At 35.7% G+C, this 18,232-nt stretch overlaps 1 protein-coding gene across 1 annotated transcript; it reads right to left on the bottom strand.

Moving 5' to 3' along the window:
• Positions 1–515: 515 nt before the first annotated feature.
• LOC107831895 (uncharacterized) lies at positions 516–18,004 on the bottom strand. Its single transcript, XM_075235900.1, is given in 22 exon segments — positions 516–891; positions 1,253–1,426; positions 1,531–1,655; positions 2,924–3,062; positions 3,150–3,277; positions 3,691–3,858; positions 3,957–3,976; positions 3,979–4,060; positions 4,660–4,933; positions 5,003–5,131; positions 5,685–5,764; positions 8,194–8,262; positions 8,398–8,514; positions 8,730–8,798; positions 9,012–9,065; positions 9,168–9,205; positions 9,595–9,706; positions 11,264–11,386; positions 11,480–11,507; positions 12,973–13,029; positions 17,058–17,327; positions 17,713–18,004. Coding segments are annotated over 21 exon segments (2,118 nt in total). The 5' UTR covers positions 17,153–17,327; positions 17,713–18,004; the 3' UTR covers positions 516–854.
• Between the last annotated feature and the right edge of the window lie 228 nt (positions 18,005–18,232).

Below are 18,232 nucleotides of genomic sequence, written 5' to 3'. Positions count from 1 at the left end.
GCAAAGGTGGGGGAAGAGTACGAGGAAGGGGATGGGAAACTTCACAAAACCAATTATTTTTAACTTTTTTTTATATTTTTATTTTAATCTTTTTTAAATCAAACTCATTATTTTCACTCGCTTTATATGCGTGCATCTCACCACATTTCATCCAGCTCAGCCGATATAGCACCACCTAATCTTGGTCAATGGTCAGTGGATACACTCGTCCGAATCCATATTCCTGGCGCAAAAGGTTTTTAACATTAACGTTTACTTCTCAAGGTTGCTAGATGCTTTTCAGCCATCTAACGTCATTATTCTCTTTCCCATTTTAACTTTTTTCTCCTTTTCCCCCTCTTTTACACAGCAAAATTACCTTTCCCTGCAAAGCTTGCACGGCAAAAACCCACGAATGCTGCATTCAGTTGCATAAATATCTTCCCAAAGTAAATATCTGAATTCCAGACAAATTAAGTTTAGGAGCAAAATGAAGATGAATAAAGAAAGAAATGTTATTTAGTATACGTATCAAGCAGGAAGGAGTAATCGAGTTAACAATATGTCAAAATGTCCTTTCCTTTACAACTTCCGGAAGTCGAAACACCGGTTAGCACTAAAATTTAGAAGCCTGTGACTATTACATTGAGCAACAAAAACGCCCAATAAAAACGACAAATTCTAACAGAATATAGAGCTTTAAATTACAAATTGCAAAGCGACAGCAGAAAAACTTCTTCAATAACCCATCAAAATGAATCAGAGGACAGAAATTACAGATGTCCTCAAAATGATATGTACACAGAATCTAAAATAATTCGAGAACAAGCAACATTAAAATGCAAAATTTTGAAACAATAATCTAACCTCAATGTTTAAGCATTTTGATCTCGAGAAGCATGTCCTTGCCATCTGAAATTGAAAGGTCAAACTTGTTTAGGAAGACATGACCAGTCAATGCTTCAAGGTGCCCAGAGTCAGAAGATAGATACATGCATTATGTAGTTCATATTTCTTGATATATAACACGTAATAATTATCCATCTAATACTGTGACATCACTTAATGAAAAATCAGAATCAGCATTAGGCAAGAGATGCTCAAAATAGTCATGAAACAGAGGAAGAATAGATATTAGTTCTAATACCCAGTCTCTCATCTTGCATTTTAAAATAGGAATGTCTAGATGAGGAACTTATTTGGTGCTTCATATTCATAGTAATTTTTTCACAGCACTGCAAGAACTTAATATTTGCTGACATTTTAGACAAACCTTGAAAGCAAGAACCTTGCCAGTGGACTCAAATTCGCATTTGAATTAAGCTCTTTACTCTGCTGTTTTTTCTTGCTATCAACCCCGGTACTTGTACTCTCTGTTTCAATCTTTCCCTTTGCAAAGATGCGAGCAGCAAGGTCTTGCAGATCTTTCAAAGATGACTCCTTTGAGCTGCAAAGAGTTTCTACTCTTGAGAAAACTAAATTATAAACAAATGGAGTACATTTTATGTTAATATTTCAAGGGAAGCATAAAAGTGTGGAATAACTAATAACCTTGCCAGTCGCTGGAGCAACCTAGTCATGAACAGATCGCAAGAACCAGGCTTCATGCGCTCCATATCCAAGAAAGAGCCAACCATCGCCTGCATGAGTGAACCATCTGATTCACTAGTAGCAGTCTAGACACCAAAGTAGATGAAAAGGTGAGCAAGGACATTCCAAACTCCATATGAAAGCCCCCACCCCACCCCCACCCCACCCCCACCCCCCACAAACCCCCACCCCTCCCCAGGACACAAAAAGATCCATATCAACTGAATTCATCATGCTCACGATCAAGAGGATTTGCCGAACTATGAATGTACAGCATTCTTGCTGATAATTAGTCACAATACAGTAATTTGTAATGCTTCAAATGAAAGTAAGATGATGCAATGCCACAAACTATTTCTACAGTCTGCAAAACATATTTATATATCAGAGGCGGATCCAGAATTTTGAGTCAGCAAGTACAAAGACCACTGCATCTGTATTCTATTATGCTGGGTGCAAATCAGTATAAATATAAATAGATATGGTTCGAGCCGATGAAAGTGAGTGCAGCCACACTCGCTAGCATCTGCCATATTTTGATTGATATGCCAGAAAAATCTGGACCAGTTACCACATTTGTAATCAGAAGACTTATACGCAAATTATGAACTTTATTCATAAGTAAATTATTAAGCACCAGGTGCTGAGCCGGTACAACATTTGAGTTATATGCAATTACAACTCATACACTACATGCAGCCATGCCAAAAGACAAATGGTATATCAAATTTTCAGAAAAGCAATTGTGCTAGGCTTTTGATTTTTGAGTCTGATAGAATTAAAAACGACGCATTTATCTAGATTGGAGTTAATAATCTGACTTTATATAATACCAGTATTTGATTCCTAGTTCATCTATATTTCTTGTGGAGATGAGTTCATTGAGGTCTACAAGTGCCATCATAGTGCTCTCAATTATGAAATATCAGCAATTACAGATTTCCTAATGGTGATCCTAAACCACCAAGGATTGATTCTTATGGTTACTTAAACTTGAATTTCAGAATTTTTGCCACCATTTTCCAGCCTCTATTTTCCTATCTTTCTTCAGCCCCTTTCAGTTTAATGCAATTGAATGCCATTATCCTATGCAAAACTCCTTCACCTCAAAAATTTTGAACCCTTTCAGCCCCAAATATACACTGTTAAAGCCCCTGCAGCTGCTAGAAATCAGGCCTGCATCAAATGTTTCTGATGGAAAAAAGATCAGCAGCACATATTCTTGCATGCACACAGATAAGAATGTATCGCAATCTAAACAAGCACAGCTCAACAGACCTCAGGTTCATCTATCACGACTCCCATAAAAAATCACCTTTAAGATATCTAAGTTGACTTAAAGCTCAAGTCTTACCTCTTTTAGTGAAGGAATGAGGAGAACAGATAAGGTGGCAGATGAAGGTGCAGCATATGTTCTCGCACCATCTTCTTCATCACTTGCATGGCGCGATCTTGAAAACACCTTCTGCGCATCAAGATAGTCGCGAGAGTGCCTGGAAAAGTTATGGTGCTTCAGGGAAAATGATGAAACTAGGATAAGCCAACTTCAGACTATCTTTCAGCTTCAAAAACTCATGTACCTAGAAGAATCAGAGCTCGTTGTTGATTGTTCTGTTTTATTTTCTAACCCATCACGTTGGACCTTGCCCAATTTCGATCTGTCTCTAACATTTCCTTTCTTTGGTCCTGCTATCATGGCAGCCTTGGCCTAAAAAGTTCACATCTAATAAGCCTTACAAACCACCGAGAGATGTCATATTGGAGAGACTTAAACGTAATTAGAGTAATATATCAGAATCACTGAGTGAAAGAAAATTCCAGTTTGTTAAACATAAGAAGAAATCACAGCCTAACAAATAAACAATCGCTATCAAGATTCAAGAATTAAAGATGTACTACTGAGAGAGATCAAAGTCTTCTTTGAATAACATTTTTTCAGATAACACTTCCTTGATAAAAAATTTATAACACCTTTCAACCTTTATTATCCTTATGGCCGTCCTATACCAAGTTCAAAGTCTAGTATTACAAAAATCAACCCACGGATTTCATTAATTCAGACAAGAATTTCCCATAAATGGAAACCAGCTTCTTAGTTGGGAGAATTCTGAAGATAGATACCTCGGCAAGGTTTGTTGTACTATCTTCAAGTGATGCACTTGAAGATCTCTCTTGAATTCCTAACCTAGATTTTGGCGTTCGAGGAGAATCTGGGTCATCATGACGTCCACGATAAACTACAGTGCCACTGGAAGAAGCATCCTCGAAAGAAGCAAGTGTGCTACTGGACTGCAAAGTGAATTGACACTAGTAGTTAATGATAAATTAAACAAAAAGTTTTTAGCATATGCCTGTTAAGAAATTTTGGTAGAAAAGCTGACGAATACCAGGGAACTCTGGTCACTCTCAGAGCAACTATCGAAGGCCAGCAAAGAGAACAAAGAGGAGATCTCACAACCACTGTTCCAGTACCACTCACTGATAATTCCTCCTGTAAATTGCAGATTAGAAACAGGGTCACAATAAGATTCTAGCAGAAAAATATAAAAATGTACAGGGCAATGTAACTAAATAGTTCATCAATACATCTGAAACTTAAAGTATCAAGAACAAACAAGCTCTTCACTTTCTTTCTATTTTTTTTTATTTTTTCTTTTGGGAGATCTGTAAGCTTAAGTAGAGATTTCTCTCAGCCGTGGGAAGAATTTGCACAAACTTGATGCATTTAATGTTAACTATTTCATTGGACAATACACTAAAACTTGTTGTAGATGACAGAATCATCCAACTTTTGGTTCAAGTGTGTCACAACATTTTATTGCATGAAGAGTGCTATAAAACCACCTAATAAGATCTTCCTGACAGTAAAATCCTAAAATACTGCCACATCGCAGACATCAATTACTTTATTTTCGGGAAACCATGATGTCTGATGTGTACATACATTCTCCTGCAACTTGGATCTGTAATCAAGTTTACTCCTTCATACAAGCTTCTAAATTTCACCAAAAGGATACGAAGTAAGACACAAATGTAAGTATATGCATGCATATAGAAAAATACACACACTTATAGAGAACAAAGCAATACATCTTCACGAGAATAATCTCTTTTCTCATTGTTGTTTGCATCTCCATCGTCTTTTTGGCTGAAACCCTCAGATGAGTTATAAAGAATAGTTCCAGAAGCAGAGGACCAATTGTTACCACTGTCCAGATTTTTTCTTGAAGCAGGTTGATTCAATGGAACTTCTGGTTTCCTATCTCTAACCTGTGGTGGTTTCACACTTCGGACAGTTCCAGTACTAGATGATCCTCCAATGCTGAAGTCCCATCCAGCAGTTTTTAGGGTCTTCCCCTGGCCACTGTAAAGGTAACACTCAGCAAAGAATCACCACAGGTAACAATAAAGCACATCAAGAGGTTTCACTAACCTGACTTTAACAGTGTCTTCAGTACCCGTATCTCTTGTCACCTTAACGGTGCCTGATGCTTCCCCTACAGGTTTCAGGCCATTCCTAGGGGAATCAATATCATCCTTTATTTCAAACTTGGGGCGCTCCCTACAAGAAAACACACGTAACAACTTTTGAAAAGAATACACATTGGTTGACCCTGTATCATTAAGCAAACAATCCTTAAATTCTACACCATTAATAAGATTCAGAAGCGATAACTTGTCCAAAAATGGTAAAAACCAATATATCATTCAGTCCCTTTTTTAACAGGATATATATCATTTACTCCCTCTTGTCCCAAATTGAATTTTATGCACTTGACTCTGAAACAATTGTTAAGAAAGAAAACTTGAACAAAGAATATTTTAATGTTAAACGGAGGGAAACATGTAGGACCATAAGTTTCTTTCTGCTTTTCTGGTCTTAAAGACATCTCGTGAAAATAAAAGTGGGACCCAAATAATTTTTCCACATGAGATAAAACGTACCACCTTAGAAGTAGATATTATTTTGGAAAAGTGGAAATATAACTAATTCATCAAGTACCATTGAATCAAATGATACTAAGGCAAAATATGATGCCTTCAATTCCTTTTACCAAAGCAAACATGCAAAGAATAGGTGTAAGTGCACAAGATGTCAGGAAAATGGGATGCACCTGATTCTCTCTAAAAGTCTGGGGCTTTTTCTTGCATTCCTTATGAAACGATGCTTCAGTAGTTCCTTTGCACTTGGCCTCTAGGATCAATAGAAGTATAGAATAAGAGAAACAACCTAAGCATAATCATGCCCAGAAATTACAGATACATCACCCAACTAAATAAGAGTTGGATAACTAAATATCAGGGAAACCATTGTTGAGCAGATTTTTTTTCCTGATAAGTTCAGTGTTTGTAGAGAAGATAGAAGATGAATAAAGGCAGAGGTCAAAAAAAGTAGATCATCTATAGAGGATCATGCTTCTACTCTTTCTGTTGGCTACGAAGAGTCTTAAATTGGCTTACACCAGGGCCCAAATTTTGAGGTGCTTGTAATAATTACCAGTTATAAAATGTTCAAACTACAAACACTAATGATTATTAGAACACATTGATTCATACACAAATTTTTTTCCTTCTTAGACTATAAGGCTGAAGTGACTCATAAGAATGTGTCAAGTGAGTTGGTAACTTTATCTATGCATCTAGATATATAGCCATATAGGCACGCACCTTTATTAGATAGACCATCATGAACACATCTTGAAGTGCTTTAACATTTCTGCAATGGCTCATTCTCCTAGTAAAGCACTAATAATGGAGAATAAATTATTTAAACAGCAAACTACAGCTGACATCGAGTCGTCCTAGGCTGTCCACACCACTTTTATCAACTTATTCCAAATGTCATACTTTTGTACATCGAGGTTTAAAAATGTCTTGGAGACGTTGAGTAGGATGGCTTATCAATTTACTTAATGCTATAATAAGAAGTGGTAGGGTTTCCGACAATTGAGAAAGAATACCTTGATTCCAATATGTAAGAACAAAGGAGATATTTCAAGTTGTGCGAACTATCATGCATCCAACTAATGAGACATACGATAAAACTATGGCAAAAAGTGATATAGTGTGGACTTGGGGACATTACAAGAGTAGCTGAGAAGCATTTTAGATTTGTAGATCCACAACACAGGATGTATTGTTGGTAAAAAGATTGATAAATTTATCGCGAGTTGAAAAAAGATCTACACATGGTGTTTATTGACCTAGATAAAGCATATAATAGAGTACCAAGGAATATCCTTTGGTGGGTATTAGAGAAGAAAGAAAAAAAGAAAGAGATTCATATTAAATATATAGATGTCATAAAGGATATGTGTGAAGGAGTCATCACTAGTGTGAGAATAGTAGATACTACGAAGTTTCAATAACTATGACTGTACACTAGGGTATGCATTGATCTCGTACTTTGGTTGCCCTAGTTATGGACGAGCTAATTAACACATGGTGTTGCCACTTGCCATTTGCTAACAAATTGTGTTAATTGACGAAGCCAGCATCTATGTCAACCAAAAGCTTGAACAGTGGAGAAGCACTCTAAAGTCTGAAGAGTAAAGGTTTTAGCACATGAAGATTGAGTATATGCATTGCAAGTTTAGTCATCCTAAGAGTGAAATTGAGGTGAGATTAGTTGGGATTATGGTGCCCAAATGCCAAAAAAAATCATAAATCTATGCTTGATTTTCAAGGAGAATGGTATGACAGATGAAGAAAAAGAATCAAAATAGGATGGCTGAAATGAAGAGTGAAGGTGTTAAAGAACACGAGGTAGACATAAAAGAACATAGAAGGAAGCTATCTCAATCTCTTGGAGTCCATGCAGACCCAACGAAAAATAGGGGATAATGGAAGAGAAAGATCTATAAAGGCTCCGTCCCGATTTATGTGGCGGTGCTTGACCAATGAAAGTAAGACTTTTGAAACTTGTAGTCTAAAACAAACCATAGAAATTTGTGATAAATCCTCTCACTAAGGGTCAAATGGGAAGTTTAAAGTTAAATTGCTTCTAAATAAGAAAGTATGATATTCTTTTTGGGACAAATAAAACGGAAAGTATGACATATAAAGTGGGACAGAGGGAGTAGTTAGAAATATGTTTTAGTCATGTAATATGTTTACTAGAAGTCTTTTAGTCATGTTAGAAATTTATATGTCAGTAAGAAATATAGTGTCTACCTAACCGTATTATCACGTAGGCTCTCTAGTTTTTGGTATACGGCTCGTAACATAGGAGTTTTTCCCACATTAATAAAATTATTTACCTAATAAAAAAAATATAGAGAACTTCTAGAACTTTTTATTTGTTCTATTATTATTTTTTGTACAATATTGGTCTAAAGATGAACCATTAATGAAGCTAACACGATCAATGAAGATTCATATAGTCTATGTTATATATTGAAGCCCTGGTTCTTCAAAAGCTAACCCCCTGTGGACAACTTCTACTTACACAATGGAACTCCAACTCTTTTCTTTGCATGAAAGAATGAATAATTATAGGCGCATGGAAGTATGATAATAGTCAAGCACAAAGCAGAATCAGAGACGTTGAGAGAGAGAGAGAGAGAGAGAGAGAGAGAGAGAGAGAGAAACAGGGGGCTTGGCAGCAAAAAAGATGAAACCTACCTCAGTAGGACTCTTCTTCAAACACAAGGACACGAATTCCTTGAGAGGACGAGAAAAGTGTTCCTCTAGCTGCAGAATAACAGAAAACGCATTAGTTGCTACCTTTTGAAGAACAAAAGTGTATCATGAAATAAGAGCACTTATAAATCAGAAGTGGATAAACAAAAACAAAAATCTAAAACATAGAACTGGAAAAAGTATAACCTGGGGAGGATTTTCTCGAGGTATGATAAAAAGTACTCTCATGGGGTGCAGATCAGCAAGTGGGGGTTCCCCTTTGGCCATCTCAATTGCAGTTATACCAAGTGACCAAATATCGGCCTGTACAGAAGAAAAACACCTTAGGTGTTTGACCCAAACCTTAAGCAAGGGTATACAGAGGAGAACAGATATAGGAGTTTCAGGAATCATTTCAATCAGCAATAGAAAGGATTAAGACTAAGAGCTACACGAGGAGGAGGAAGCGGAAAAAGGAAGAAAGGACCAATAAGAAGAACGAAAATGGACTCTATATATTGCTGCAGTTCCAGAGATACCTTCTCATTGTATCCTTCTGAGTTCTGAATTACTTCAGGTGCCATCCAGAATGGTGTTCCTACAAATGTCTGCAAATATTAATTACATTAGGAAGCTTTAGCGACTTGACCTTACTTCTAACCAACAAAACCCAATGCAACTTCCAGCAAAACTGTGACATGTAACCCAAAGACCTCTATAACTAGTCAACAAGAAATTATAATAATAGCCATTCAGCAATGTGATTGAGCAAAAGAATCTAGTCATCAAAACAAAATTCCGCAGAGTATAGCAAATTGTACCTTTCTCCTAGAGATCGTCCTTGTCAGCTGTGCAGAAACGCCAAAATCTGCTACCTGTTGAAGGGTAGATCAGAAAACAATAAACAAGCTCACACGATAGTAACACCACATTGTTACCATCCTCTAAGATATAATATCAAACATGAGTTATTATACCTTCACATCACCATTTTCTGAGAGCAAGATATTAGCCGCTGCAAAAAAATCGAGAAACCTATGTCATTTCCATAACGAAATAGGGGTAGTGGGCCTCAAACTGAAAACAAGTTTAGCTAGCAACTAATGGAAGAAGCAATTAACAAATTAAGAGAACTTCCAAAGTATTAACGATTTATTAAAAAAAGATCTTCTTAGCTGCTGCAGTTTAATACCAAGAAGCATCTAATTCCAAAACGTGGCAACCTCAAGGCAAGAACTGATTATCAAGTTTGATCCACCCATAATTCAAAATCTAAGCTATGGCCAACATTTTAGCAAATTAAACTGAAAAGATAAAAAGTAAAGGTACAAATGGCCCATGGACAATACCAATCTAGATATCTGGCAGGCTATCAATATTTAGCTACAAAAGAATACAATGAACCTTTGATATCGCGATGAATTTTGCCTTCAGAGTGGAGGTATTCAACCGCATGAAGCAAATCACGTAAAATGCATGCAATAGACATTTCATCCAATGGCTGATTTGGTTGAATCTGCAGAAACAAAATCCTTGTTAGTATCCAGAGAAAAGTTCATTGAATAGATGACTGACATGTCGCTTCTGGTGGACCATTTTGTCTTAGTGAAGCAAAACTAGCACACCTATAACAGGTGGCCTGTAATGTAACATTGTGGCCGCAGGTGTAGAACACCAACAGATATTTAAACCTGAATAACAAAAAAGATAACTGCACTATGCTGTACCAGTACTATGAAATGATTAGCTACGGGCAAGTTACTTTGCTTGTCGAAAATTTGAAGAGACCCGAACAAAAAAGAATTTGGAGTAAGCAAAATTCCAGATTCAGAGAATTCTGCAAACTTTTTTATGGAGCACCAACTATCCTTGTGTTTGTATATATCATTAGATGAACTTAGCCAGGAATGTCACTGTATCTGGATATTCTCTATACTCCTGGTACATGGGTTCTCCCCTTTTTGAAAAGCAATCATTATTTATCTCAAAACCCGCCAACAAGAAAAAGTATGTAGCACAGGTATAACTCAAACAAAGCTGAGTGGCTGACATTTGGATATGTTCACTTAAGTTCTGGCAATTCAAATAATAAAAGTAACACAACTCAGAGGAGGTATAAGTTAAATAAACAAAATAGTAGTGGCAGTATCATAAACTAACTCAACAAATTTGGCCAAGCCTGATTTTGAAGTCAAGCTTTACATTTGACACCATGGCACAGATGATCCCTAAGATAAAAAATGTTTAGCAGTGAGCAGCCAGAGCCTGGCAAAAGCTAGATATTGCTAAGAGTCATAGAGTTAGTTGAAAAGGGTGTTATACCATACTACAAAGACATTCAATTTCCATTCAATTAGTCATTAAGACATCTTTAAGGTTTTGAGGCCAGTATTCTTATCCCTCAACTTAATAAGTTCCACATTAGAATTCCATTCAATTGATCATCAAGATATCTTTTAGGTTTTGAGGCCATTATTCTATCCCTTAAGTTAAATAAGTCCCAAATATGGTGACTGCATGTAAAAAGCATTTTAAGTTCATCCCCACCAGTCACCGCAGGATTTGCCTTGAGTTTCAATAATTGCTATGTATTTCATTTATAAGCTTTACTATAGTGAAATAGATTTTCCTTCAGTAAGTAGAATAAGATTCAAACACTTCAAACGAAAGTCAGATCAAGTCAGGAAAGCTCCATTGTGGTATATGCAGACGGGAATGAGAGAAACCATAGAACTATCTCTTTTATTTCTGGGATAAGTAAAAGATAACCTTACACTATCTCATATCATTGTTTTCCTCTCACCTCATCATGCCCAGCAAAAAAACTAGAGCTACTTGTGTTTTATAGCACAATGGAAAGTAGAAACAAACTTCAAGATTTTTGGACCTCTTTCGCCATCACAAGCGCAAATGTAGTGTTATAATTATAAAATACAACATTTCAATACAGGAGAACCCACCTCCCCAAAGTCAAAGTTAATCCCATTATTTTATGATGAATATTCACTTCATGTCCAGGAAATTCTATAGTCAGGGTGGAGAGGCTGGCATTATCTTAGATTTTGCCACTTACTAGATCAGCAACTGAGCCACCAGCCATGTATTCCATTATTATCCATAGCTTAGTTTGGTGCAGGTATGACCCATAGTACTCCGTAATATAGGGAGATCGACATTGTGATAAAACTGCAATTTCCTGAAAAAGTCATCCAATAAAAACCCTGCTCAGTTAATGATCTAATATAATCACCAAAGAATAATGTAAGTCAATCAAAAATGTCTGATATACCTTTTGGATATCCTCAACTTCATCCTCCCTGAATGACAACAATAAAAAGGCAATTTAGGATAAACTAAACTGTAACCAAGTATAACTAGGACAGAGACTTCGGGAGAAATAAACAATGAAGTAATTTCCTTGTATGAAACAACAGTTTCTCCAACCAGCCAATAAAGTTATCCAAAAAATTATTAGACTGCTTTGTGTAACTCAGTGTTGTCAAAGGCTCATTTAAGGCGTGCTTAATCCCTGAAGCTCGCGCTTCGCCTCGCTTAAACTGCGCTTCAGTGTAAGGCAAGGCATTAAGACATGCTCCTCATTGCCTGTGAGTTTTATCGTGAATCAAGCGGCACAACAGCAAATATAATCAGAAAATAAGTGTAGTAGCTGTAAAGGAAAATATTATGAATGAATTTGTTACTTTGTTCTTGAATTACATTTTTATTTTTATTTTTTCTTTCATTGCGCCTTTTTTTAATAAAGCCCACACTTTAAGTGCGCTTTGTGCTTAAAGCCCCAATAGACGTATTAGAGCTTTTTGCCTTTTGACAACACTGATGTAACTAGAACCAATTATGAACATTAGTTTTTTTATCAAAGGTTACATGAATGGCAAAGTTATTGCATAGATGTCTCAGTGTTGATAAATCGGAAAATCTGGAAATTTATAGCCCTACACCAATTACCAAAATGTTAAGTGTGCTTCAACTACCAAAAGAAACTTGAAGGAATTCATGGACTTCCAGTACAATCTTTAAATGTTTTGCTAAGGCACAGTTCAAATATGAAGCATATTAGATACCTTTACCTGATCAAAAAAAAATATATGAAGTGAATTAAGAAAGTGACTAAAGCTTAGTTGGTCAGTCTATCTGCCACAAAGACTAATCTATTCAAGCTCTAATCAAGTAGATCAAAGAACAGAGTCACAGACACACTCTTCCGTAACAAACATATGAAAAAAGAAAGCTTTCAACTCATCTTTCTCTTAAACTAGCTAGATAAAGATTTGTAGAGGCCTGAAGATCATCATATTAGAACAGCAAGAAGCCAAATCAGAAACCACTAGTTATAGTTTGCACTGGTTGTGCCTGATATCAGTTCTAACCATTTAATAAATATATATTTTCTCCTGTATCGATTGTACTATAGTAATCTATTTGCCAACCTACATGGTGAAATTGACAAAGAATGATAGAGCTTATAGTTTATCAAACTAAACGGAGTTCTTCCAAGGGAGTCTAGTCTCATTTCTGTATCCTCAACTGATTATTCACACAATAGAAATATAACTTAAAAGTAGATGAAAAAAGTTGCACTGCCGAGATGATATAGAAAATATTCAGTTCAAAAGTAAAATATGACATGCCGCTTTCATGTAAGCTGCCAATCTACTCTCCCTCCACGGGAAAGGAGAGTAAATCAGCAGTGGCTCCTGCTAAAAAACACATGGAGGACATAACTTCAAACTCCAAGAAAAGTAGCCAAGGCAATATACTCACGATTCTTCTAGATCAATAACCTTGATTGCAACCTCTTTGTTGAGTTCCTTGTCAAACCTGCAAATCAAGAAAAATAAAAACCAGACATACTACTGACTTATTAACATGATGACATTTCAAGACAAAAAATTTAAGGTCAAGCTGGAGGAAATAACAAAGAAAAACTTATACCTTTCCTTGCTAGAATAGCTTTCACTTAGTCAATACATAGGTTTCTCATATATTAAGAAGTGTTTATCGCTATTATCATACTATTGTATATCTCTTAATAAATTTGTAAATCCAGACTAGACAAAGACGACCTATTACACTTATTCATTGTTACCATAGTTAAAGAATAAAGTATTGGATAAAGTTAGGAACTTGCAGAACAGAAAACGAGCCCCTTGGTTGAAAAACGATTCATTTATGATCGGCGGTTAACCTTGATTAGCATTCCAATCTTTACTATCAACAGGAGGATTTTGAAGAGGAGAAGCAGGGCATGGGATGTTGCTCCTCTAGCACTTATGTGGGTTGTTTGGAGTGAGAGAAATAGGAGAGCTTTTGATAGAGTAGAGAAAGATCTTGTACACTTGAGGAGTATCCTCTTTTCCCTTATCTATTCTTCGTGCACCCGTGAGGTTCCTATTTGTATAGAAGATTGGGTGTTATTCGTCGAAAACCATGTCCTTTTGTAAGGTTTTCTACTTTTTGGTATACTCCTTGTATACGGACATGTTCTTTGCTCTTCTTTAATGAAATTTATTACTCTATACAAAAAAAAAATCAATAGGTGGATTTTCCTTATCCATCTAATAGAGAATAGCATTCAAGTTCATTATCAAATAGAATGGCATTAAAGTCCCTTGAGCTGTTAGAGATATCCTTACCGAAAATATAGAATTAGATTCTATAGATGCACTAAACAAACTTTATCAGTTTGTAAAAATTAGATCAAATGAATGCTGTCACCAGCGTCCACTGAGGTTAAACGTAAAAGAAAGTGCATCTAGACCGCATATCACATCTAATATACATTTCCATAAACAAAGGAAGCAGCAGCTTAACAGAGCCCAAATCCTGGCCTAGCAATTTATTCACGTGGGTAAACAAGATACATGACTTACTGGAAAGTTTATCCTTTTTAATCTCAGTTTTAACAAACATGGTAGGAAAGAAGCGAATAACGACCCTTTTCCGTTACTACTCCCAATCCCATCCTTCCCTTGTTTTTCAGTCAAAAATTAAAAATCGTTCAGTACTAATTCTACAGTGCTATTTGCGAGAAAAAAAAATGCAAAATAATTGACTTTTTGAGCATTTTCCTGATCGATAGATTTTCTGGCAGTAGGTTAAATTTCCCTCTTTTGGTTACCGAGGAATTAGCTTACTTAAAATCTCCAGATGTGAAATGCTAAATTGCTGGTATCTAGAACTCGAGTCTCACCAAGAAGAAAGAGCTGCATAAAGAAAACACTTTAATATGGCATTCAGATAAATACAGACCAGTCATACCTGTAGTATCATTATTTTTCGTGGATTTTCTTACACTTAGATCTCTATTGTTATATGTTGTCTCTTTTGCTTCGGTTATCTTATTATCATGTTATTGTTAGTTGTTACTGCTTCTTGTTACTGTTTTTTTTTTTCCATGGCTTCCCCGTTACTGTATTTCTTTTCAACTATGATGTGATTATGCTTTTCCTGAGCCAGAAACAACCTCTCTAGTCTCTATCTCCACAAGGTAGGGATAAGGTCTATGTACACACTATCCTTCCCATACCCTACTTGTGGAATTATACTAGGTTTGTTGCTGTTGTTATAAATATAGACCAGATATCAGTATTAGATTTTACAACTGTTGCGACTTATGCCTCAATTGCAAGTGAGTTGGACTCAACTGTATGAATTCATTAAATTTATAGCTTTATGTTTCAAGATTACAATCTTGAATTTTAACTAGAGATTTCATATGTCGATTCAGAACTGGAGAAGAACATACTTTATAATATAGTTCCCATTTCTATTATTGAAATTTTTTCTTAGATAGGTTAAGTATGTGTATGAGATGAAGGGGTGACAAGCAGGTAAGGAGTAAAATAACTCAAGAAAAAAGTGAAGAAAGAAAAATAACCAGTTGCATCGGAACAAATGGCAACAAGTTCAACGAAACAAAATCTATATCATTGATAGCAGATTATTGATAAAAGAGCATTTAAAAGCTTAGGGCTATAGTGATGTAATTTAGAAAAGCCATGGAAACAGGCAACTAAGGTGGTATGCAAATGCTGAATAGGGGCCATACTAGGCAAGGGATGCAAATAACGTGGTGCTCAGATGCTGGATAGGAGCCATACTAGGCAAGGCATGCCATTGTATTTACGGTGGAGAGCTTGATTGACTAATACGCTTTACACCTCCCCCCCCCCCCCAAAAAAACAAAAAAGGTTGTTGGTGGACATCTTGTAAGCCAATTAGACTTCAAATTAACCTTTGTGCTACCTTTCTCTATTTTTTTTTAAACAAGTAATTAGCCTCCATGCGACTATTTACAATTAAGGGAAATTTTCTCTACATCTAGCTAATTTCTATATACCTCAAAAGAATAAAATTTTATAAGGCCTAAACCTAATATATACTCCATTCCAAGCAAATGTTATCACGCTCTGATTTAGTAATTCTGTAATTGACCCCTTTAACTCCCAGATGTATTTCTTGGCGAAGCTCAGCTTTTATATTCCAAGTGAATACACTTTAGTTTCATAAGAAGGTATAAACCATTACTTGAAATATTTTCTATAAGTAATTAGTGAATTGCTTTGATACACATAGGACAAAGACAATCTTGTCGATAAATTCAATGCCAAGTCCACTTCCGTTCTCCTAAGCTGGAATCAAAGACAAATTAAGAAATCCAGCACAAGAATCCATATGTTATGATCTCCTATAAACTTCAAATCGCAATTCCTCAATATTACAATCATCATACATCAAAATCCTTGGTCTCCTAATATAGATATCATCTCGACCTATCAAAAGAACCTAAAAGTTGAACATACCTTGTCTGACTAAAAACTGAATATAACTTGCAAAATCCTACAACATGACATATCAAGTTGTTCATAATCACTTAAATCATTCACTTGCGAGAAAGACTATCTAGAGTGCTCTTCATCAACCAAAAAAAAAAAGACTATCTAGAGTGCTAGACATACTTGTGGATACCCCCTCCCAATCTTATGACACGTGTTCTACTTTTGTAAGCATCAAGATATCTTTGACACTGTTCTACAAATAATACTATTCATACACATATTTCACAGGCTTAGATTTCAAGCCCATTAAACAATCTTAAATTTAACCATTCTAAAATATTTTCCTTCTCAAACCAACTTTGACACATTTCGACAGAGGGTGCAAGTAGCACATAGAAGATATGCTGAGAGAATGTCGCATGAGATGGTTTGTCCATGTTCGAAGCGGAATTCTAATGCAATGGGACGTACGTGCAACAGTATAATATGATTAAGGTGCTAAAACGGGACAATGTAGACCTAAAATCACGTCTACATCGTACGTAGAGCGCCCAAGCGCTTTTTAGGAAAGGCTGCTTTCGGTTGGTTTCATAATGGAAGTTGTTTAAGAGGTCCTATTATCTCTTAGGATTAATGCAGATTTAGCAAAAGCAAAGCACAACGGAAATAAAGGGTTCATGTTACCATTATCAAAAAAAAATAAAAAAAAATAAAGGATTCAAATACGCAATATCAACTAGTTACAATTAAAGTTTAGCTGTTATTATTACATGCATATCAAATTAAGTGCTTGCTGAGAACCATTTTAGTCTGGTTAGAGACTTATATGTCAATGTAGTGATGAGGGTATGATTAAGAGAATATTACTTTTAGAGAACCCCTAATTTTGCTTAAAAGGCAAAGTAATTAATAGTATGAAATCGGACCTAATAGAGTATCGTGGACGTGGAAGATTCTATAATTTACCTGAACTAGTTCAAAATTGAAGTGTAACTGATTGATTGATAACACCTAGTAACAAAAGCAAGATGGAAACACATTAACAAAATAAAATATTTTGATCTTTACCCTTTATAGACGTCACCAAACGAGCCTCTTCCGATGAGCTCAAGATCACTAAATCTGGATCCTGAGGCTTCAATAAGAGCAGCAGCATCAGCCATTTTTATATACAACTACTTTTTTCCTTCGCACTCTCAGTAGATGAAGTGAAAGCCAGTATAATACAACCACTCCACATCCCCTAGCTCGCACTTCTCGGTCAACTCCGCATTGCAAATATTCAACAAATTCATAAAATGTGGTCACTTAAACTCAATCGTGGTACGGGAAACCAATCTGGCAAAAATATTAAGTGCTGGAATTAACCAATAACGACAAAAATTTTAAGATTCACATTATCAAACACATAAATAGGTAAAATAAAGCAAAATTTGAGATCTGACAGTAATAAATAAAACTGAAATCAAAATGCAGGAAACTAAGGAACACAAAATATATAAGGAGAGGACTCGTTAGGTAAAGTGGAAGACGATAATAATGACAGTTCAGCAAATTCTACGTTTTGACAAAATAAATCGACAGCGAGACGGCGCCAAACGGAGTATTGAAAAACGAAACTGTTATTACAAGGAAGAAACAAAAAAATAATAAAAATTAATAAAAAGTGCTTAATTTTTCCTCTTTTTCACCGAATATGAATATGAACTAACAAGTAACAAACCTTGAATGCAAATTAGTCGATGGATGAGTATTTACATCAGTAAATACAAAAATTAGCAGGAGAATCCGTAGATCTCGTCTTTATCCCTTAAACGAAGACTTGTTTCTGTTTTCTGCTTTGGCATATGTACAGAGCGGGGCTGGCTACAAGGGATCGAGAGAAGAAGGAATGTTGTTTCGTTTTCTGTAATTCATTTATTGGGGGAAAATGATTTGCGTGGACCGGCTTTCGCAAACCGGGTTTTAAACCAACCGGATTGTTCTTATTCGTTCGGACTAGCTAGCTGGACTCTATTTGGCATTTGCCATCGAGAAATGAGATTTGTTGCTTCTGAGTTCTGCCCTTTTTCCAGTTGGCCATGGTAATTTTTTCTTTTTTTTTCTTTTTCTGATTAAAATTTAATTATGATGTTTTATTAAGCTAGCGTTTGGCCATAAATTTTTAAATTTATTTTGAAAAATTTTATTTAGGCGAAGTTTGGTTTGAAGATAAAAATGTGTTTGGACATAAGTTTTCAAAA

Source organism: Nicotiana tabacum, chromosome 2 (assembly GCF_000715075.1).
Source record: "Nicotiana tabacum cultivar K326 chromosome 2, ASM71507v2, whole genome shotgun sequence".
NCBI lineage: Eukaryota > Viridiplantae > Streptophyta > Magnoliopsida > Solanales > Solanaceae > Nicotiana > Nicotiana tabacum.
Note: the sequence above shows the minus strand (reverse complement) of the source record. Positions and strands in the feature narration are given on the sequence as shown.